Source organism: Cupressus sempervirens, chromosome 5 (assembly GCF_028749045.1).
Source record: "Cupressus sempervirens isolate cs-2001-9-10 chromosome 5, ASM2874904v1, whole genome shotgun sequence".
NCBI lineage: Eukaryota > Viridiplantae > Streptophyta > Pinopsida > Cupressales > Cupressaceae > Cupressus > Cupressus sempervirens.
In genome coordinates, this window is record NC_143122.1 from 429,502,970 (window position 1) to 429,526,371 (window position 23,402).

At 36.7% G+C, this 23,402-nt stretch overlaps 1 protein-coding gene across 8 annotated transcripts in view; it reads left to right on the forward strand.

Moving 5' to 3' along the window:
* Nucleotides 1-23,402, forward strand: part of IYO (RPAP1-like, carboxy-terminal protein) — a 216,032-nt gene that overhangs the window by 178,031 nt on the left and 14,599 nt on the right. For all 8 annotated transcript variants that reach the window (XR_016364726.1, XR_016364727.1, XM_089831044.1 and 5 more), the window contains exon 7: nucleotides 17,525-17,716. Coding sequence is in view for 6 of the 8 variants with exons in the window: in XM_089831044.1 (XP_089687170.1) it covers nucleotides 17,525-17,716 (192 nt within the window). In the remaining 2 variants the exon portion in view is untranslated. The remainder of the gene's footprint in view (nucleotides 1-17,524; nucleotides 17,717-23,402) is intronic.

Consider the following 23,402-nt stretch of genomic DNA (forward strand, 5'->3'; position numbering starts at 1 on the left):
AATTGTATGACCAACCATCAGCAACTACTAACTGCCACTAAGAAGCAAATGTCATTACTCCACCAACTACAACCATAGTTTGCAGACTCGGACTTGGATAGTACTTGGCAAGCCCAAACTTTTCAACTTGGCAAAAACTCGCCATATACTCAACGAAAACTCGGCAAATCAGGAAGTACCAATATTTAAAATCTCTTAAAGAAATATATATTTTTTGTAGAATTCAATTACAAAATGTATTAAATTAGAAATTGACATCTCAATAGAGAAAATGCGTAGTTTTATAGCATTATCATCATGTGAAAAATTCATCTAATCTAATGTTTTCTCTGCATCGATACTCTTTACCTACATATTTTTACATCTATAAATACACGAGAGTTAAACTTGAGAGTACTCGGCCAGCAAAAATAATTGAGAGTACTCGGTAACTCTGAGAGTTTGCAAACTATGACTACAACATTACTAATGATTATTTATAAACACTGCATAACTGCTGACTACAATACGTGTGCGTGTGTGAATATATATTAACAAATTTTATATACATAAATTTGAAGAAATATACAGAATTGTAAATCTGAATACATTTGATGGTATGATACCTCATCATTAATTGATCCCAAATACCAAAGTGGTAGTGATGAAGATAAATATTAAAGACCAATTGATTGTTTATATTTCAATATTATGTCATATGCCATATAACATATATCATATATGTTGAGGGTCACAATTCAAATGAAAATCATTATAATTACAAAATTGACAATAAAAAATAATGATTGTCTTAAATCTTCACCCGTTGTCAAAAGAATCTAGATCAAGATAATCATTATTTGTTTAAGTTTAGCATCATTTGAACTCCAATTAATGCCGCTCCAACTTGCTGCATCATGTATAAGTATCTCAACATCATCATCATCATCCATAACGACTAGCATGGTCATGAATAGATGCATCCAAGTTGGTATACTTAGGGGTTACATTTAAATGCTCCATTGAGCCATCCTTGTATTGGTGTTGTTTATGTGATGGACGATGCAAATTGGAATGAGTGTAAACCAAGCTTTGCTCTTTTGCAGCCAACCGGCTATGCTTCACTTAGTGGTTAAATGAGTATGTGCTCCAATTCTGTTTAGTGCAAGAACTTACAACTTTTTGAAATTGGAGAAAAAATCAGTAGAAGTAGGAGATCGTTTCCACAACAAGTCAAATCGTGATATTGCTATTAGGATTTAACTGTGTAGTTTTTGAGTCAAACTCATTGACCCATGTTTCATGAGTAGTGATTCACACAAATCCATCTCTCATGACAATAGATGGAATGCATAGCACTCATTGGATCTAGGTGATGCTCATAGAGGTGAAGCACCAAGACTGCCCAGGAAGTCACCCATCCCAATACTACTCCAGCTTGAGCGCACTTAACTACGAAGCTTACTCCATGATTAAACCCACTCTGCTTGCAACCCCATTTGCAAAACCTTCACCAAGTGTTGTGCATTATGAACCATTAATTAGAATGCCCCTTAAGCTCATCAATTGATAAGTAGCATATATTTTTGACACCAAGTCAAATTATGATATTGCCATTAGGATTTAGTTGTGTAGTTGTTGAGTCAAACTCATTGATCCGTGTTTCATGAGTAGTGATTCTATGTATGATTTTTGTATGATCATTTCACTCTAAGTTGCACGGGTACCTCCCCCCCCTTCTCTCCCGAACCCAAGAAAGTTTGAACCGATTTGAAGTTCGGGTCCGGTTCGAACTTGGTTCGCCTAGGGTGCGATTTTTGCACTGTTGGTTCAATTGGGTTCAAACCCGAGGGAACCAACTCCATATTTTCGAATCCAGTTTGAACCCACTGCGAATTGGGCCCCACGAAAGGCTGGAAAAGTGTATTTTGAGCAAGATTTAATTGTTTTTTGTCATCCATAAAACCTAAAAGTTGTTATGAATTGCTTTTGTGCCCTCTCATTGTCATTTTATGTTTCTAAACAGGTTATTTTGTCTTAAGGGAGAGCACATAAGTTTTTGAGCAAGCATTCGGTTGTGCAAGGAGGAGTTTGAAGATTGATTTGTTGGTGTTCTTCAAGTGTTTGTGCATCATTCATACACATTTGCAAGCTTGCAATGGCTGCAAAAGGTAAGATCTTATTCCATTTGCTATTGTTTTTGTTCTAGTTCTTTCATTTTTCCTTTTCTCTTTCAATCTTCATATGTTCTTTTCCATTATTCCAAATTTTGTCATTTTCTTGCATATAAATTATGAACATGTATCTAATTTCTTGCCATAGGGAAACGAATGTCGTCTACCTCTTAATCAATAGGCAACACCGAACAAAGAATGGAACCCAACTTTGGATCTCCTCTATGGAAGTATGTAGACGTTGTAAAACCCCTTCTAGGAGGTGGTGCATTCCATTGGAGATGTCGGGGAGTGGTGTAGAAAGAAATAATTCTTATTATTGTGTGGTAGTTCATTTATGTGGTTACACTGGAAGAGGAGTCAAGAAATGCCCTGGCAAAAAAAGTGCCTCTATACCAAATCAAATTGTGTTAAAATATATTGAAGAGAAGAGCAGGGCAGAAGAAGATAGAGAAGGACGCAGGGCAATAAGACTCAGTAGCAATAAAAGTAAAAGAGCAAAGTGAATCAGCCCCCCCAGATGTTATAGTACAAGACCACTTCTTTAGTACCATAGCGGACACTGACATTGAATCTGTCCCCCTTCTACACAAAAGAAAGGGGCTACAAGAAATTGCTTTTCAAAATAAGGGCCAGGAAATTGCTGACATTAAAGTGGGAAGATGCCTGTATGCTAATGGGTTGTCCTTTAATGTTGTCCGCTCTCCATTTTGGAAGGACAATGCCAATGAAGCTCCAAAAGGGTATTGTAGCCCCGGGTATGAGAAAGTGCGCACCACCTTGTTGGATGAAGAGGACCAATGGATTGAAGATCAATTGAAGCCCATAAGGGACTCATGGGTTGAGACAGGGGTGACAATTGTTTCAGATGGCAGGAAGGATTCCAAGAACCGTCCCTTGATCAATGTCCTTGCTGTGTCCGCTAAAGGGGCAATGTTTCTAAAAGCGATGGATTGTGAGGGCAAAGTAAAAGGTGGATCATTTATTGCTGATATTCTAATTGAGGCTATTGAACAAGAGGGTGCAAGAAACGTTGTCCAAGTTATAACAGACAACGCAAAGAATTGTAGAGTAGCAAGTTTGTTGGTTGAATCACGATATCAACAAATTTTTTGGACACCTTGTGCAGTCCATTCACTCAATCTTATGCTACAAAAGATTGGGAACCAAATCGAGTGGATTTGTCACAATGTATGAAGAGGCTGAGGACATACAAATGTTTGTCACAAACCACCACATGACTTAATCTCTTTTCAGAAACTACTCAAAATTGGAGCTATTGAAGGTAAATGAACTTGAACTTAAGTTAGTAATTTATTTTTTAATATTTGACAATTTCTGATTTTTCATATTATACATTGTGCAATGTGTATGCTTTTCTAAAATATGTATCTAATTGTTGTTGTTTTTTGCTCTAATTTATGTCATAGGTTGTTGAGACCCATTTTGCATTACATATAATTGTCTTAAGATGACTTGTGCAAGTGAAAGATGCACTTCAAGGTATGGTAATCAGCCACAATTGCGGTGTATGGAAGCAAAAGAACACTGAAAGGGCAAACAAAATAAAGGTTAGGCTATTGGCTGAGTCATGGTGGGAACGTGTGGAATATCTCCTTAAGATCATCGAGGCCGTTATGAGCAAGCTTAGGTACACTGACATGGATAGGCCTTGCCTTGGAGAGATCTATGATGGCATAGACTCAATGATTGAGAAGATCAAGCAAGTTATAAATGAGGAGCAAGATCCGCAAGAGATCTTTTTCAAACAAGTGCAAAAAATTATTTTTGAAAGATGGAACAAAATGACCACTCCATTACATTTGCTAGCCTATGCCTTGACCCCCAAATATTATAGCTCGCAATATTGTAATCTACCAGGAAGGTTGCCACCATATAGAGATATGGAAGTGTTTGATGGGTACCATGCAACATTTAGAAGAATATTTCCTGAGGATAATATGAGAGATGTAATCATGGATGAGTTCATAGAGTTTATCAATTGTAGAGGTCTAAGTAATGATGCTCTTCTTCATCGGTTCAAGAATGATGCTCATGGTTGGTGGTACCTTCATGGCCAAAAATTCCAAACATTACAGCCTCTTGCAATCAAAGTTATATCACAAGTAAGTTTTATTTTTAAAAAATTAGCTCACTTTATCTTCAAAAGAATCATGACTAGAAAGTGATTTTAATTTTTTTATAAGATTGAATTAATTATTTTTTAATTGCTTACCCTATGTTGTCTTTATAGGTTGTTAGTTCTTCTCCATTAGAAAGAAATTGGAGAACCTATTCTTTCATCCACTCGGTGAAGTGCAACACATTGCAATAAAAAGAAGAAGAGAACCTAGTATTTGTGCATAACAACTTGCACCTTCTTTCGCACAAGAGTCAAGAATACAAAGAAGGGGAGACAAACAAGTAGGATGTAGGTGCAGAAATTGCGAACTTGGATGCTTCCATTGCTCGGCTTACAATTGACGATTTTGATGACTTTGATGTCAATACTATTGTTGATTCTGTTGCTGATCCCGCAGGACTTAGCGAAAGTAATACCAAAGAAGAAGAAGATGAAGATTGAAGAACTTAGAACTAAGAATATGTTGAGATTGTTTACTTCAATTAACTCTTTGGATGCCCAATATTTCTGAACAATTGCTGATTACAATAGTTGGGGAATCATAGTTAAACGACTAATTTCCCTCTGAATTTATAGGTACAACTCCCTTATGGTTGTGATTTGCAATGAATTTGTTTGTTCCTAGTTTTAAGATGGGATTTGTTCTTGACCAACGAACAGGAGTGGAAAACCAAGTTAGGCCTAGACATGAACTAATTCAGGCAAGAATTTGGGTAAAAAAACTAACCAAATTTATGAATCCACACATCTTATGAACCCGCAAACTTAGTAATGCAATAATGAATCTTATTGGAAGACTAAGATGCTTGACAAAGGCTTTTAACTTCTAAATGGAATGAAACTAATTTTAGAAAAGACTGAAAGGGCCTCTTTTTACTTCGGACAATACTATGATTATCTTCAGTTTATTGCATTAAAATAAGGGAACAAAGCTCTGTTCATTCATTGGTTTAATTCAACTTCAAGAGATGCTTAAACTAAATCATGCAATGGAACAGTAAATAATTGACACAAAACACATTCAATTTGTCTCTACAATTTGAAGTATATCACCCCAAAAATCAGCCGACCCTTCCATTAATTTTCAAATGAGTACATATAGGATTTCAAGATTAAACATTACAAAAGAGAACGAGTCGGTTCAGCTCCTTTCTCAAAAATGACAAATGGCAAGAAGCCAATTGTCAGTTACAATTACATAGCCAAAATACAAGAGAGCAGGAACAATATCATTTCCCTTTCTTTTTCTTCTCTAATTTTGCTTTATAGGCTTTGGCAGCTACGATGATCGGAATCAGCTCCTCGTGTCTAGTGATGTGGACGTTGGTGTATCGAATCGGCCACTTGGAGTGTTCTCTTGCCAAGTCTTTGATTGCATTCAACCACTCTTGTATCTCTTCTGTTGCCACATGTATGCATCCACTGAGCCGTTGAAGATCAGACACTCTATTTTGATGACTGTAGGATTTATCTGTTAACTTATCTAAGTAGTCAGAGAAAGCCTTTTGCATAATGGCGACTCCCACTACTCCTTTTCCTTGTCTACTCGTTTGAGACTTAGTGTGAAGGCCCTTCAGCAACTCATAATCTTTATCTTGTTCTTCTTTAACTTTACTCTCTGTCTCCTTTAGTCCCCCTTCTTCGGAAAACATCATATCTGCTTTGAATTGCAAGCTTTGTTGCTACTCAAACAAAGGCTCGTCTCCTTTTGGCAGAATTTTGACTTCAATTGCTACCTTAGCCTTCATTTGGATGATCATTTGTAGGAGAGAGATGCATTCTTCGCATTTGGCCTTTTCTGTGGACAAAGTTGACCTGTTCGTTATGATATTGTCCTTTTCTGTCTCAAGCCTTAGTATTGCATTGCCTACCAGCTCTATTACTCAAAGTCCTTCAAGCTTGAGTTTTCAAATCCAATCCCTACCAATTTTCCCAAAATACTTGTCTTCCTGTAGCTGAGAGATGAGAGCTTTAACGTCCGTTGCCCTGGGATCGCTGGTAGGTGGTATTCCTGAAATGCTTGCTAGTGGGGTGACTAACTGCTTGATGAAATAGTTGAGCTCATGGATCTCCGCCTTCATTTTGCCCTTAGCAAGCTTGAGATTTTCAAGTTCTTCTATCACCTCATGAGTTGATTTCCATAAGCCTACTTTTGTGTCGTGCCTAACTTCCCTTATATCCAAAGATTGTACTTGGAAGTTAGCTGTAGTTAGATCTTCAATTCTACCTTCCTTGGTGGGCTTGGCGATCTCTATAGGTAGACGTCTCGTGTTAGGATCTCGACAAAGGATAGACAAGGTCTTCGACTTCTTTACTATAATGCAGATCTAGACCGAATGGCCAGGGATAGAGTTTCTTTATTCAGGACACCCCCTTCAATTCTCTTCCTCTTTTTGTCTAGGATGTTTTTGAGCCATGACTCCATTCTTACTACTTTAGGTGCAGTACCGAGTGTATCCACGTTGAACATCTTTCTCCTTATAGGAGTTAAGACCTTTGAAGTAGAGGAGAAAGGGTTTCCAGGAGTAGGGGAGATGAATTTGGAAGCTTTAGGAACCTTTACTGCCTCAGATATCTTCTTCGCTTCTTCATCTGATTCAGTGGATTCGCTTTTGTTGCTCTCACTGTCTCCAAGGTCGACCACTTATACTTGACGGCTACTTGGCAAGAGTAGTGTTGTGCTTAAAGATGGAATTGGGTTGCTTAGATGTAGGAGAGCCATTAGAGCTGCAGTATCTATTGATTCTTCTACTCCTCCTCAGCTTCCGCCTCCTGCTCGACTTCTATATCCGTCCCAATCACAGGTACCAAACCATCTTGACAAGTCTTGTCTAAAGGAGTGCTCTTGTCAGGAGTTTGATCACCTCCACTTGGTAGCTGAGCTGGGCCTTGTGTGAGAGTTGGCGTTGTGCTTGAAGTGCCACCAGGTGAAGAAGATGTTGCAGTTGCATCTGGAGTAGATTCGGTAGATGCTGCTTTAGTTCTTTTTTCCACGTTGTGGTCCACTCGAGCCACTTCCTAGTTCTCTTATATATTTTGGCCATCATCACATCCAAGTCCTCCACTACATCTCCAACGGGTGTAGAACTTATAAGAGTGTTCCTTAGTTTGGTTAGGTAGGTTGTACTGTACATATTCTGACCATCATCCTCAACCGCTTCTAAATCTATGTTCACTTTATATAACTTGACTTGATCTACTGTTAATAATCTTGCAAAAGCACGATCTCAGCTTTGGAATTCATCTTTGTAGTCAGCCCAATAGTCCCTAGTTGTGCCGGTGTGTTCTATTAAACTCCTAATTTGTAGGACATCTTTAGCATATCCATTGGGATCAAACATAGGTCTCAAGACCTCATACACATCTAGTTTAGACTTCTCAAAAACCTTCATCATATTCTTGGCATCTGACCGGGTATTACAATTGAACGCTCCAACTTTCATAAGGGATTCGTATCCTTTCTTCTTCAAACTCCTGCTCAGGATATTCACTTGTAGGGCTTGCCGGATAATCTCGATCAACACGATCATGTCATTGGGATATCTGGGTAGCTTTAGAGGGAACCAGTTGAAAGCTGCAAGATGTAGGTAAGAAAAAGATGAGAATTGAATGAAATAACAGCCGAATTGACTGATGGAAGCCATGGCTTCAGGAGACAATCTCCTTTCTAGATGTCCTTGCAATTTCCTGCAAATTCTCATTCTAAATACGTCATTCACTCTTACATATTCTGCATAACTATTTTGCAGTTGCAAGCATGGATAAAACTCATAAGACTTAACATCATCTGGGAAATCTTCCAAATATGGGAGGCCAGGCCATAATTGCAAAGAAACTAGCATGTATATCAAGAAGGAAGACATATAGAATGAATTGTAAAACTTGGCTGCCTAGTGAGCATTGGACAGAGTCTCACTTACCTCTTGCACCCAATCAATATATTGTGTACCTGAACATAGAACTTGAACCAAGAAGTATTGCTCAACAAAGTTTAAGGCTTCGATTTCACCTTGCAATCTGTGTAAAAGAACCAATATGTCGATTATCTCCGGTTTGAGGTTGGTTCCAAACAATGTTTTAGGGACTTTTTCTTTTGTTGCTCCTTGGCTTTTGGAACCATGTCTGCAAGATTTCCTTCCTCCAGATCATCTTCTTCAGTGAGAATTTTGAAACGTCCCCACCAACAGTTAGGTTGGAAACTCCACCTGTGCTGGCACATGAAGGCAATTTGCTAATGTTTGCCTGTCGATCGAGATCAATACGGTATCATCGGGTAGAACTATCTGCCTCGTTTCCGGATTGTAATGGTGAATACATTCGTGAATGAGCTCTGGGGCTTGAACTGCAATTGGAAAACTAGCGGCTTCGACCAAACTGCATTCTCAGAGCTTTTCGGTGATAGGATGGATGCGCTCGACTTTTACCCTTTTCTAGAAATCTGCCATATCTTAAAAATGGAGGGATGTATTTGTGAAGTCTTGCAATTGAGATTTGAGCCCAATCAAACTGTTAAAACTCGCTGACTTAGTGGCCATTGCTTAGAAATAGAGTTTTGATGCGAAAACCGAATAAGACAACAAAATAAATCAATCAATGGCTTTCAAAAATTATGCGCTTTGATAAGAATAAGGGATTGAGGAAGCAGAGTAGCTTATGCAACCATCTGTGCATTCTTATGTAGGGGCCTTGATTCATCCGTTAAACTTCACAATTCACACCACACGAGTGATCATTCAAGGAAATATCTGTTAAGAGTAAATGCAATGGCCCAACGGATATTTAAAAGTCTTTTCATTGTTCCCTTTGTTGCAACGAGAACTTTGTATTAACTCGTTATTTGCTTTTCCTTTTCCCTTTAGTTTCAAAGAGTTGCCCTTGGATAACTCCGTTGATGAAAATCTGCCAAGTGAGATTCTGATTATGGTTTCTCTCTGTAGTTGTTCATTTCGCTTCTAATATCATCTTAACATGTGCGAGATTCATCATGGGAGCCAAATTTTACCTGCTAGCTTGATTTCTTTGCATAATTTGAAAACCGTCTTCGTGGGTTGGAAACCTGTTGAACAGAAGACAAACTGATTTTTTCCATTGAGACTTCGTATTTGAGTACTAGTGCATCCAAACGGTGTCTAGAAGTTTGATCTCAAATTCAAACATGAATTTGCTTAGGAATCTGTGGCTTTCTAAAATCTTTCGACCGGATACATCTCTAATTGAGGTTTTGTGGAAAATCGCCTTCATGGATTGGAAACCTGCCGAGGAGAAGGCAAACTGAGGTTTTCCGCTAATGCAAAATCATGAGCATGTATCATTCTCAAGGAGTGAAAATTGGTCTTTATCAGATTGGGTTCTATACTTACCTGACGAATTATAGGAGACAAAACAACAACCCACCCGGCTATGAAGAAAGGAAAAGAGCATTGGGAAAGTCCGATAAAGACCACCTAGCCTTTAGGAATCTAGACCTAGACTCACACACCAATGGGAATAATACTGACTTCATCTAAAACCTAAGAAGTCGGATTCATCCCCTGATGCCCAGATTTGGGTCCGAGTACAGGTTCAGGTCCGCACGGGTTCGGATTGCCTCTGGGTTCATTGCGGGTTCGGGCAGGGTCCTTAGTTTGGACTGTGGGTTTGTTCGAGTCCTTGTTGGAGCAAACCAGATAAAGCCACAACGAACCTAGGGCTAAAGCAACTTTAAAGAGTGTTTTTAAATTTTTTTTTTCTTATGCGACTCTAAAAGGAACTTAATAAAAAATATTTTACTCATCTAATCTCTTATGTTGAGGAGGATGATGATATAGCAGCATATGGGACTAGTGGAACCAGTTTGGGTTCCAATGATGAGGATATAGATATAGTTGCAGTGGGGATGAAGCCAATGATCCCTCATTTTATGATGATCCATTTGACCCTTGAAGGGCATTTGATACTGTGATTATCGATAAACTACTAAACACTTGTCATCTATCATCGTGTTTCAAACTTTATTATTTGATGAACTAGTCTTTGTTTTCCAATTTACCATGGTTATGGGGAGACCCATCTGCCCCCTAAAAGTCATGTCTCGGAGATCGAGACACGTCTCAGAGACTTTTCGCGTCTCTAGAGACCTCAAAAAAGGTTGGAGACTTCACGATGAAGTCTCTTGAAGTCTCCCAGCCTCCTAATCCAAAAGTGACGTCTCCCCGAAGTCTCCTAATAAAATATAAATGTAAAATATAATATATTTTAGCCCTCATTTTAATGTTTTTAATGCAAAAATTAAGACCAATGAGATACAATATTGCGATTATGTGAGTTTTGAAATATTTGACTCTATATTAATTTGACATTACTATTATTATTTGCTTTAGTCTTTTAGTTTTACAGTATCACTACTTTCAAATTTTGTATTTAGTATTAGTCTCTTTAAACTATTAAAAAAAATTGCTGCCTCCAAGTACCCCCATCTCCTATTTTTGAAAAATTGCCGTATCGGTACTAGTACCAATACTAGTACCGGAGACCTCCAAGTCTCCATGTCTCCTAGTGACCTTGCAATTTAGTAATTCAATGTATTATTTGATGAACTAGTCTATGTTTTGTAGTTAGTAATTCAATGTATAATTTTCTTTTCAATCATGAAGATAGATTAATGAGTGAGCACTTACTGTTTATCGTTGACATTTGGCATTGATTAATGATCAAGCAACAATTGTTCATATTGTGAAATGACTTTGTTTTGCAACTATACATATTTCTCTGGTGTATATATATGTATATATATACTCACGAACCCACCCACGAACCCAAATGGAAAAACAAAAAAAATGCCCGAACCCACGAACCTGAACCTAGACCCTGAATCCGTCCCTGAACCCGAATTGGCAACTTAGTCTAAAACCACACAACTCACTTTTGCCAATAAATTGAAAAAACAAAACTGGGGCAACAAAATATTAATAGATTTTTATTCCATTAGTTAAGCAATGAACGTGAAACAATGATAATTGAACTTGATATTTTAAATGTTTTGAATCTTTGATGTTGAAGTTGATTGAACTATGTTACTATATGATGGTATGATCACTATGATTACAAGTTTAATTGTTTATTGTGTTTTAAAGTTTTTGTTGTTTAAATGTGTTTATGCTACTATGCTACATTCTAATTTTAACTCATGCTTCATAAAATCTATATATATATATATAATAATTTTTACATGTTTTTGTACTAACAAACCCAAACAAACCCAAACCCCTTTCCAAAATTTTGTTGAACTTGCGATCCGGTTCTCGAACTTCGAACTTGGAATTGAACCCGAACCAGAAACTTAGATTTAAGTGTGTATATCATTTTCTTTGTCCTTAATATCGGCAAGATATATGTAGTCTAATATGTTACGTAAACATTAAGCTTGTGCTGCTTAGACATTCCACTTTTGATTGTTAATAGTAAACAATCTCTGCGAAAGATTCTTTTTTTGGATTAAGCCTGTGAAGCTTTCTATCCATTTTGATCTTCACTAAAGGATTGACTTTTGGCGTGGCTGGATTTTTCACTTTTAAGTGTAGGGTTTTCCCAAGATAAATATTTGTCATCTGTTCTGCTGCTTTTCTAAGTTTCTTTATATTGCATTAATAGTCTTCTAGTTTAAAATATAACACGTATGAGCATCTAGTTTGGATTGGTTGTAGTAGCACAAGGACTATGATCTTTTCTTGAGATGAACATACCAAACACTCTTTTGTTATGTTCTACCACTTCTGGATTTCAGAAGAGTCTAGCGAATGATTGCTTGTACCTGATAGAACCTTCACCATATATGGTGGAATTCTCCTCACCACAAGAAGTACCTTAGTGCTATAGTATTTGGAAGATAATGCATATGCAAGGAGTTGCAATTTGGTATTCATCTTGTTCTAGCAGTGATGAATAATTTATTCCACACTTCGAAAGAAGTTTCTTTGGGGTCATTCTCTTTTTGTGCTATTATGACCTTTATTTTTTCTATCACTAAGTCCATGCCATTGTTGGTCTCCCCCAAACATGGAATATTTGCATCAAAAAACTTGATCGTACTCATGATAGGCCTGGTGAAACTCAAGACATTTTACACGAGCCCACCAATTGTCATCCTAGATCAATGAATTGACCTCTTGGGGCCTTTCTAAATTGGACTCCTTCCAAACACTCGATTACGAACAGGCATGCCAGCCAATGCTTCTCACACCTTCAAAAGTGGGAAAAACATAGCAATACGAACAAATTCAACATGCGGACATTTGCATCTCGAGCATTCGCACATCTTAATTTCGAGCATGCAAATATTTGCATCTCGAGCATACAAACATCTTAATGTCGAGCATGCAAATATATGCGTTCGAGCATGCAAACATTTGCGAGCATACAAGCATCTGCACATTGATCATTTTCCGATCAACATAATGGTCATACGAACACCATTCTTCTGCAACTCTCAATGTGAAATAACCATTAGAAGACCAAGGTGCAAGATTTCTTGAGCTTTATCATGAATGTCATAGCAATTGTAATTGTTTGCACACATATTAAATTCTTAGATTGTTGGTCTATTATTTCATTTCTTGTTTATTTTGTTCTTGTGTATGCTTGGGATACTTCAAATAGTGAAACTTGTTTCTTTTTCTCTAAATACATTTTTAAAAAAACTTGAAAACATTCATCAAAATATATATTTTTTGTCAAAGATTAGAGAATAGGGTAAATGCTTACTGTAGATGATTAAGTCTCCTTTGTGCAAGCTATCTTCCCTCCTTTGTCACTCCTTGATTGACCCCTTACTAAAAAAACCAGCTTCCCTTCAAGTGCCAAAATAAGAAAAGAGAGTGAGAGGAGAAAAATTTGGTTTGTTCAGGCTGCAATGATACTTTAGTGACCTTACTAGGGTTCCAAATATAAAAAAAGATTAAAAAATGTTATTTTATTGCCCAAATGCGTTTTTGGCTTGGTACCATCAGGGTACCAGGGGTATGCCTGGGTGTGCCAATGGTATTGTATATGTGCCCCAAGCGCGTTGTGAGTGCACTACCTCTATTCGAACCTGGTGTGGGCAAATAGGCTCAAGGGTGCATATCCGGTAATTTAGCTAGAATTGTATGTCAGATTTATTGCAATTTATTGACAAAAATATCAAATGAATTTAAACAATACCCACATTGCCAAAACACATTTAAATCACAAAACCAATGTACCCCTTTGCCACTTTTACAGATAAGTCTGATATGTATGTGAATCCAATGGATTCGGCTGTGAAAATGATGTCAATAAGCACAAGGAAGCTTCTCCATGCCCAAATTGTTAGCATCTAATATTTCAAACCATGGTGCCTCGTTTGCAAGATTAGGTAGCCAAATCATAGGCATCTAGTTCTAGGGAGTCCATGCCCAATATTAGGATGTATAACTAGCTGCAACAAGGGAGCGGTGAGCAAAATTGAGTTAAAGTATGCAATGAAAACCCTTCGATCTTTTCTTCCTTGCCTCCACATATCTATTCTGGATTTTCTGTGCTCAAGATTGAAGATGCAATTATACTGAAGGTCATATGCGATATGTGGATGAAACTACCATTCAAATTGACTAGGTAGGATTTTTCACATCAAAGTAGATGTACTTTATTAAGATTTTTGTCATCACAAAGCTTTGGTTGAACTAAGTCCATTTTAGAAAATCCTGATATCGAAATCCGAAAACATGCTTAGTGAAAATGAGCTCAAGAGGCATATTTATCCTCTTCCAAATTCTATCCCTAGGTAAGGTTATAAAATATTTTTATTAGTTTAAAACACACCTTTAGATCTCCCATGTGGACTTCCACCCCTAGAAGATTTTATTTATTTTGTATTTTGAAACATCTCATATCCTTGACACCTAAGATAAAATCATTTAATGAAGTCAAATGCCATTTAAGTTAAATATTTAACTTTAATATTTTAATGTAATTGAAGTACCTTTGGGCATCATTTATTGCAAAATTTCTTCAGTCTAATGCAGTCATTTATAAACCCCAAGTAGTACCATTGCAACATGACCAAGTTGGTGCCTGATTGTTAATAAAAATAGTAAAAATGGACAAATTGTTTGAAACCTCTCCCAAACGTGTGAACATAGAACACTTTACATTCCTAGCTCTAAGCAGCACTTGTTATGTCGGATTAGCTTGATTGAATGGCCATTGACAACCCAAAAGCTCCCTAGTCCTAACTCAGTAGCCGATGGGAGCCCACTATATAGGCTAATGGTCATCAATGTTGTTAGTGCTTAGGAAGGGGACATTAGACTGTAACCGAAGCTCCTTGGAGTTCAGCTATAAATCTTATTTTACAATATTTAAAACACATTCTAACTCATTGATGTACAATACTGATCATCCATTTGTCGACTTCTTGCCTACATTTTATCAATTCTTTACGAGTGTTCTAATTGGCTCGATATAAAGGTTTGATACATTTCAATATGAATACGACAGTCATATTTTATCTATGAAGTTGTTGAATTTAATGGGACATTCTGCAAATAATGTATGATTGAAATATTCACTAGTGTCCAACAGAGTCCACTATGGGTCAAAGGTATTGCTGAAGACAGGACAAAAGGCCTGCCCACAACAGGGGCACTAAACAACGCCCAAAGAAAAACAGCAATAACAACAAGAACGGACAAGTGACAACAGAAAAAGGAAGAGGGGGAGGTGCCCCAACAAGACCTCAAAACCCCACTACAAAACTAGAACAATAGATAAGAATCTTGAGATAGAAGGGTAAGCTGAAGAGCTGGGAGAGCACAAAAATGCTCCCAAACTTCCAGGAAGAGGAAAAACAAAGCTGCTGCTAAAAGAGCTTCTCCACAGATCTGGAATGACTAGATGGGGGACCATGTGCTGACTGAAGTTTGAAGAAAAAGAGGTGATAAGATTACAAGACTGCGTGCTAGCAGGATGCTGGGGCTGGAGAGAATTATCACGAAACCTAATGGCCTTCTGAAGATGAACTACCAGACATCTCTGATCCTTCAACTTGAAAAAGGTGAAGAGAGACTGAACCCCCTTGAAAAGGAAGTAGAACCTCCCTTGAATGTCATAGTATATATGACACAAGATGAAGTGCTCCTCCTTTTCAACCTTCCCAATGTAGCATAAATAGCAAATCCTATTATCTTTGTCAAGCTGATAATCAGTTTTAATGCGAAACCGATGTGAGCCCACTCTGAAGGAACCGAGGGAGATTCAAAGTGTAACTAGTGGTGAGATAAGTAAGAAGGGCAGACATTGAGTTTGTCTTTCTTCTCTAAATAGTGCTCAACATAAAATGTCATCTTGTGGTGAAGACCCCCATGAGGGTTAACCCAAGTAGTGTGGATGAACTGCCTGTATATGTATGCTCTGATACACTTGTTCAACTCCTGTCTGGGCAGGAGGAGGTGTTGAGGGGTGTCAAGAGAATACTGGAAGTGAGGGAGACAATCCATCTAAATCCTAATAGATCTAGGAAGGGCCGAAGCCTCACCATACCAACCATGGGCCCAACCCGAAGAAACAGAGGCGGCAATCAATGCAGATGAGCAGTATGTGAGGTATGAGTAAGAATAAGCTGTAGAGCAACTGTTCAAAACTGCACTGATTAGAGGCTGTGAATCTTGGTTGCATCACACAGGGATCCTTCTAGTTGTGACTGATTCTGGCTGAGAATAATCATAACTGCTCTGATTAGAGGCAGTGAATCTTTGTTGCAGCACCAAGGGATCTTTCTAGTAGCGACTGATGCCAGCTGAGAATAATCATACAATGACAATAAAGGTGGAAGAAGATTACACACGCTTTAATTCCTCTCAAAGATTAGCTTGACATGTTGAGCTAGAAGAAACATGGAAAGTGTGGAAAGAGTGGCTGGTGTTCAGAGTAGGACATGCCTCTTCAGAATTGGTAGTTTGTGCTCGGAGTAGTGTATGCCTTATCAGAATGTATTCTAAGCGCTTGAGAGGGAATATCCAAGAAATTACAAATAAATGAATCAGGCATCATCATACCTGTATTTCATTTGCACAACGTTATCACAACAGGGGAAAAGTGCAAAAATAAATTCAATTAATCTTTCTTAAAACTGTAAAATACTAAATACTTGGCATAAACTGAGGAAACTAAAAAGTGAACATTAAATGTGTTAAAATAGAATTAAAAATAAAATATTGTTATTCATATCAAAATAATGCATAGAGATTAGAGATAAATTCAATACATTAAAAAATGTCAATTATTTAAAGGTAAGATTTAAAAAAACAAACCTTTAAATAAAGGAATTTTTACCATTCATGAAAAATAAGGATCTGGTACTAAAACAGTAGGCAGAGGCTACCTTTATGGACCTCAGCCTATTATTTTAAGAGTGACCGAACGTGTTTTACCTAAACCTTCATTAGGGTATACATTAAAAGAGAATTTCTAATTAACTTTTGAAGTTTCAACTAAAGAGTTATGTTCAAACTTGAAAATATAATTTAGAATGCCCTAGCTATAGCCCTAAAATGAAAATTCTATTTTCCCTGTGCATTTATTTTTCTGCCTCAAATTATAAACAAATGCCATATAATGCCTCAAATTATAAACAAATGCCAATTTTTTAAGTTGGGAAACAACACGGTGAATGTGGAGGGTTGTAGTCACATGGACTAATTTCTAGGGTATATATATTATATATAGTCCTTGAAGTTACATAGCAAAATAGAGTTTTGAAAGCTGTGAACTTGAAGTCTTAGACTAAGATTAAGTTCATTCAATCAACACGAGAGGAAATCTGATTCTATCCATGAAATTGGAAAGTAGGTTTAAGATAGAATGTGTGATCTTTTTATCATTTTTTGCATTGTTATATAGCAAACCAGACACACAGATGTTGCAAGTCCTCAAGGTAGGCTCTTTATCTGAATAGAAAATTGTAAGTTCACATGATTTTTATTTTTGTATTTTATAAATTTAACCTCCTTATCCCAATTTATTTCCGACATTTTAAGTTACTATATCATTGTCTTTGCATTCTAGTTACTTTTTCTGTAATTGCTTTTGGGATCAAATAAGAAAACAAAATTGCAGTCATGGAGAATCAATTTGCACCTCGCTATTGATTATCTGGTATCTACTATTATCATTGTCTGTTTTTGTTTCTGTTTCTTTAGTTCAGTGCATTACCTGACACTTAAACATACTGCAGGTGGAGCAGCTACCTGCAGCAGAAGAATCATTATTATCTGTCCTTATTTCCCTTGCAAGACATTCCCCCACTGCAGTTAATGCTGTCATGAAATGTCCAAGGCTTATTGATACTATAATTCAACGTTATATAAATCAACAAGCAGACATAAAGGTTGATATTATTCAAGTAAAAGCAGTACATCTTCTTAAGGTGAGTCAACTCAGTAAACTGCGGTCAGCTACAGTGAAAATCTTAATGTATGTTCAAGATATATATCCTTTTTATTGTTTTGCAGTTGCAATGCTGTTTTCTATTAACCCAGGGCAGTATCAAGAATTGAATGTGATATTTCTCACTAGGAATTGTCTGCTGCAAGTTAGGGTTTAGAGGAACTGTCTGCTGTGATGGTAAGTGAATGTTGTGAATGAGGTGAAATTTATCACTAGTCTATTTATCTGTAACTTGGTAAGCAAATGTTGTGAATAATGCAAAATCGATCACTAGTCTGTTTATCTGTAACTAAGTTGCCGATATGAGTACAGGTATGTGGCTACAACAATATATATATCAAAGAACCAAAGCTTGCAATCGGCAAGGCCAACTTGAATTGTGAATCGGCTATGTACCGGCAAAGTGAAAAAACTCTTGAAATTTAGAGATTGTAACGATTTAAAACTTATTTCGTGCACCCTTTATTGAATATAACTTAAACACACTATAACATCATCAAATAGAAGCTAACATACATAAACAAGGAATATAAATGATAAATGATAAATCCATCACATATGTAAAATGTAAATTGTAGCTGAAGTAAATAGAAATCATAGGATCATAATGAGTCATGACATTGATATATAGAATTGTAAATGTTGTCAAATCATAAATGTATGTAAGATGAAGATACATAAAACCAATGACATCAAATCCAAAAAAATATAAGATGAAGATCCATGAAATGTATGTTTATCTGTAAACAAAATGAAAAAACAAGTATCTAGCTCAAGCCTCATCATCATCCTCAAGCTCGATCGCAACTTCAGCCTTAGCCTCTGAGTGTCCTGTCTACTTTCTACAAAGGTGTAAGGTGGGTTCTAGAGGACTGATGAGCTATAGCCCCTGCATGTGATATGGACTCATGAACATTAGTAGGGCCTGTGTTTGTGCTTCCGCACGTGCATCTGCCAATGTCAAAATGTGCTCTAGCCTCCTTTGCCATGGCCACAACCTCAACCTCTCTTTCTACTTGGTTAACCTACGCATGGTCTTCCTTAGTGAAGACTACTGCATCGGCAACCTTAGTGAGCCACTCTGACTCTGGATCAATCTCCTCTAGGTTGATTAGAGAGGAGTTAGCAACCAAAATCGGTCTAGTCCTAAGGTAGAGGTTGTAATAAACAAAGACAAGATCATTCAACCTTTTGCACAAACAACCGTTTCGCCTCTTCGAGTGTATATGCTCGAACATGGACCAACTATGTTCATGTCCAAAAGCACTTCTAGACTGACTCAAAATACGGATGACAATCCTCAAAGATTGGGATTGAGGGCCCAAACATTTGCCACCATCTATCTGAAATAAGGGTAAAGAAAAACAATTAGTCTCATTTACAAAACTACAAGTACAACTTTAAGGCTAAATTACAAAATAAAAAACTAAAATGCATAACTTATAAGCCATAACAATTAACTTTAAGAATATATTATTTTTACCTGGCTGTAATGATGTCCGAGCATTTATTGCTATCCTGCTAGAGAAAATCGCCCCTTCCTTATTATTGAATTTGTCTAGCTTCATGGTTGCAGGTGAGGCACAACCATCACTACTCATCCTCTGCATCACTGTATATAGGCCGGTTAGAACCTCCACATCCACCTTAAAGTCAGGATGGAAATGATATGCTGAATTCAGGTAATAGGCTGCTACATGTATGGGCCTGTGGAGGTGATTTTGTTGTCTCCTAATACCGATCTCCCAAATGGGGGCATACTTCTCTTGCACTTTTGCATACTAGAATCTAATGGCCTCCATGGTCCTATCCATGCACTCATATATGTAGCCCATAGAGGGGTTCTCCCCATCAACAATTCGTAGGAGAGATACAAGGGGCTCACTGATTTGCATATAATGTAAGAATCACATTTGAGTCAAAATTTAAATATAAAACTAAAAGTTAAACTAAATCAGTAAACAATTATATAATAAATAGTAACTCTAAATGTTAAATTGTAAGAAATTTACTTTGATTATTTCTTTAGTAGGTTCCCAAAAACCATCCTCATTAAAGAGGCAATTTGCCACATCTGTCCTTGTAATGGTTGTAGCATAGGAAGAGGAAGTTCACTCCGATCCAACAAACATGTGCCTGAATTCTTCCCTTGATGTCATCAAGGACTTCAGTGTGATGACATTCGAGGCAAACCTCATTATGTAGGATGAGCCAACTCGCTATCTCTTGTGTATTTTCTCATTGTGTTGAGGATGAATGCATGATTGTAGATAAACTTCAATATGTTTTTGGCCCTTTCTACGCATGATTTGATCCACTCAAGCTTACCAATGTCCTTTAATGTAAGGTCAAGACAATGTGCTGCACAAGGAGACCAAAATATTATGGATTTTAAATTAATTAGAAATTTACACATGTTAAGAAACTTAGAATTAGAAAAGTTCAAAACTTGATGAGTTAAAACTCAAAAGTTTACCTACAACAACATAATTTGCTACATTATTTGTCACCACTTGTGTTGGTTCCCAAAACCGCATATTGGAAATCTAGGAGCTTGCCACTTCTCTAAAAGGGTTCCACAATCAATTCTAGCCAACGAACGGGAATGACTTCAATTCCCTTGCACTTTAGGCTCCGCTACACCCAGGCGGGTAGACCTTTGCCTCAAACAATGACTGTTTGTTTCGAGTCTTTTCTATAGTGAATTTAAGCTTTTGGTGAGTTCTGCAGCTGTCAAAGTCCTTGAACTCGATCAACATGAAACGGAATGCTGAGTATTTGAAATAATTAAATTTTTTGTATAAGGTTTGTTAATTATGAATTTGATGCTTGTAGGAAGGAAGATATAGTTTTTTTGACTTCAATAATAAAAAGACCAGTGCCTCTGCTCATTTGGGCAATATAGTCAACTTCAATGAAGATTTTCACGTACAACTTTATAATGTTCTACGCACCTATACTGCCAACAATTAAATAATCAATATGCAATAGATCATATATATATGCAATCTAAAATTAGTCCAGATTGAACTTTAACTCCTTTGGTATGGAGACAAACTGGACATAGATACAGAAACAATTTGATATTTCACAATATCTATGATGATCAAATTTAAAATGCTAAATGACTATGTCCACTTATCCGACATTAAAATTGCTTACCGAATTTTTAAAAATAATTATCAAGGACGAATCCACTGTGATTTAAATCTCCATGCCATTTGAAAATAAACAAAGGACTTTTTATTTTATTATTAAAATAAAATAATTGAATTCATATTATAAAGCCATATTGAAGCTCTTGATCCCTCTATACAAATAAATATGAAATGCTTTTCTTTGGAATATCTTTAATGTGGTTTCCATTTTTCTGTAGAAATATATCTCCCTTATTTATACATCAATAAAAGGGTGCGATGATTCTTTACAAACCATCACACATTTTCAAAACACTAAATCTCTTGAGCATAGACAATTAACAAGCTCTTAAACACACTTACGAAGATAGTTTTCAACGATCTTATAATAATCGTGTTCATACGAATGAACTAATACTTGCACAATGACAACCACGTAGATGTATCTTGAACTTCTCTAGAAGACCAATGTTACCTTGCTTCTAATTTATCGATTATTATTTGAAGTGGTATTGTGTTTGCGTTCTTCACTATGATAACGCTATTTGAATATTCTGACTGCCATCATAACTCATGCGGGTTTTATTAGTTTTACCTTCAATCTAGCTTTAATACTGCAATATGTTTGTGTCTCCACCTTTTGTGATGTCGGTGATTTATAATATATCTATGTATCATGGTTCTCGATTCTCAAAGGCATGACATTCATCCGACTTTCAACTCCATGCAACATGATATCCCTTCTTGTCTCGACACATACAAAACAACATCTCAAAAAGACTTATATGACTTCTTTCAATGTTAACGCATAGGTTTAATAATTCTTATCTTGCATGTATTGGGATTTGTAGTATTTCGATTAAGTCCATTTTCAAATTTAAATTTGGATTTCAAATTCGTCAAGCCCTTCCACGTAGCGTGTATTTCTGTTGTCTGTTCTAATTGTCATTTCCTACTTGCCTTTATTCATGCTCCAAGATATGCCAATGCCATATGATTATTTTGAGAATAAGTATGTGAAGAGTGACGTCTCCAATACTTGTTTCTATTTCATTCCTGATAGAATTTGGAAGAGATGAGTGTGTATTTGTCATCAATTTTTAACCATTTGGTGTGTCTCTTCATTGCCATTTGTAATCCTAGTCAAAATTTCTGTTGGTGTCTTTGGCGAAGACCACACAGTGCCACTGTGAGATATTTGATGTTGACATGCATATCACTAATAATGATATTTTCATATTTAGATTGTTTCTTTATATGTTCGGATGCTTAGTTTATAAACGATCATGCAATTCAATGGAGGAATTCATTTTCTCAATGATATCGTTTTATCTGAACAAGCCATCATTATCTTAGGGGTCTTGTTCCACTATTTCTATTTACTAGTAATAAACACTGAGTATTCACTGCCAAGCCTTTGAAGGAGATGATTGTCTCGGAAAAATGCAGTCTTCCTCCTTACTATGTGTATGGAGTTTGTATGTTCCGTTCCCTGCTCTTAACGTCACTCACTGGTTTCCCAGGCAAGCCTTTGTCTTTGGTGTATTTTGAAATGTGAACATCATAAAACAAGTCTCAAATTCTACAACATCAAAACATTAATAGCATATATAAGAGTGGTGGGGATTCCATAAGGACAACCTCTTAATTAGGAACTACTTTGGTCATCACTAAGATCATGTAGGTACCCTCCTTCTGAAGCTGAACATCTCCCTTTGATTATGTAATGTCAAAGCAACATCCCCATCTCATTACTTCTTGTTGCTCCTTGTAACCAAGAGAGATGTTAAAGCTGACAAGATGAATGATAATGAAGAAATATATAGAGGTCAATGTGAAAAGCAAACACAAAAAATTCATAATCAATATTCAAGATATAATCATAGAATACTTATCCTTTTGTAGTTTGGATGCACAAGAACTTGGTAGATGAAACCACCCTCTGAGGCTGACACCGGTCTCTACCTGAAATCGGTCTCAAGAAGTGTCACATTGTCATAATTTCATGGGGTTATTGTGAATGGGGGAATGGGTAGGTAGGTGGAGACCAGGAACCTCAATTTGGGGATGGTGGGGAACGATGGTGCGAAATATAATTCAATACATGAAAAACTAATTATAAAAAGGAATAAATGAGAACTTATATTTGGAACTTTGCATGGAACAATGAAAATGCTGAATTCCAATATACTATTATGTCAAAGACGCCAATATGATGATTTCATTTAAATTTGAAATACAATTGATTAATGCCTATAATCACCTTCCACAAAAGTTATAACAAATTTCTCATCAATGTAATTGTTAGATCCATCTAAGGTAAGCGTCTACAAAGCGACACCAACTAAACTTTTTGTGGCCTTCAATTATTGACTTGTGTTGGCTCCTAAGTGTACATCACATTGTGCCTCTTGAATCTCATTGAATGTAAGCATGTTCTGATCAATTAGAGGCAGTGCACTATGTACAATTACAAACTTCTTTGTCCTTCTAGAAGTAAGTTTTTCCCTCTTAATAGAGTGGATGAAG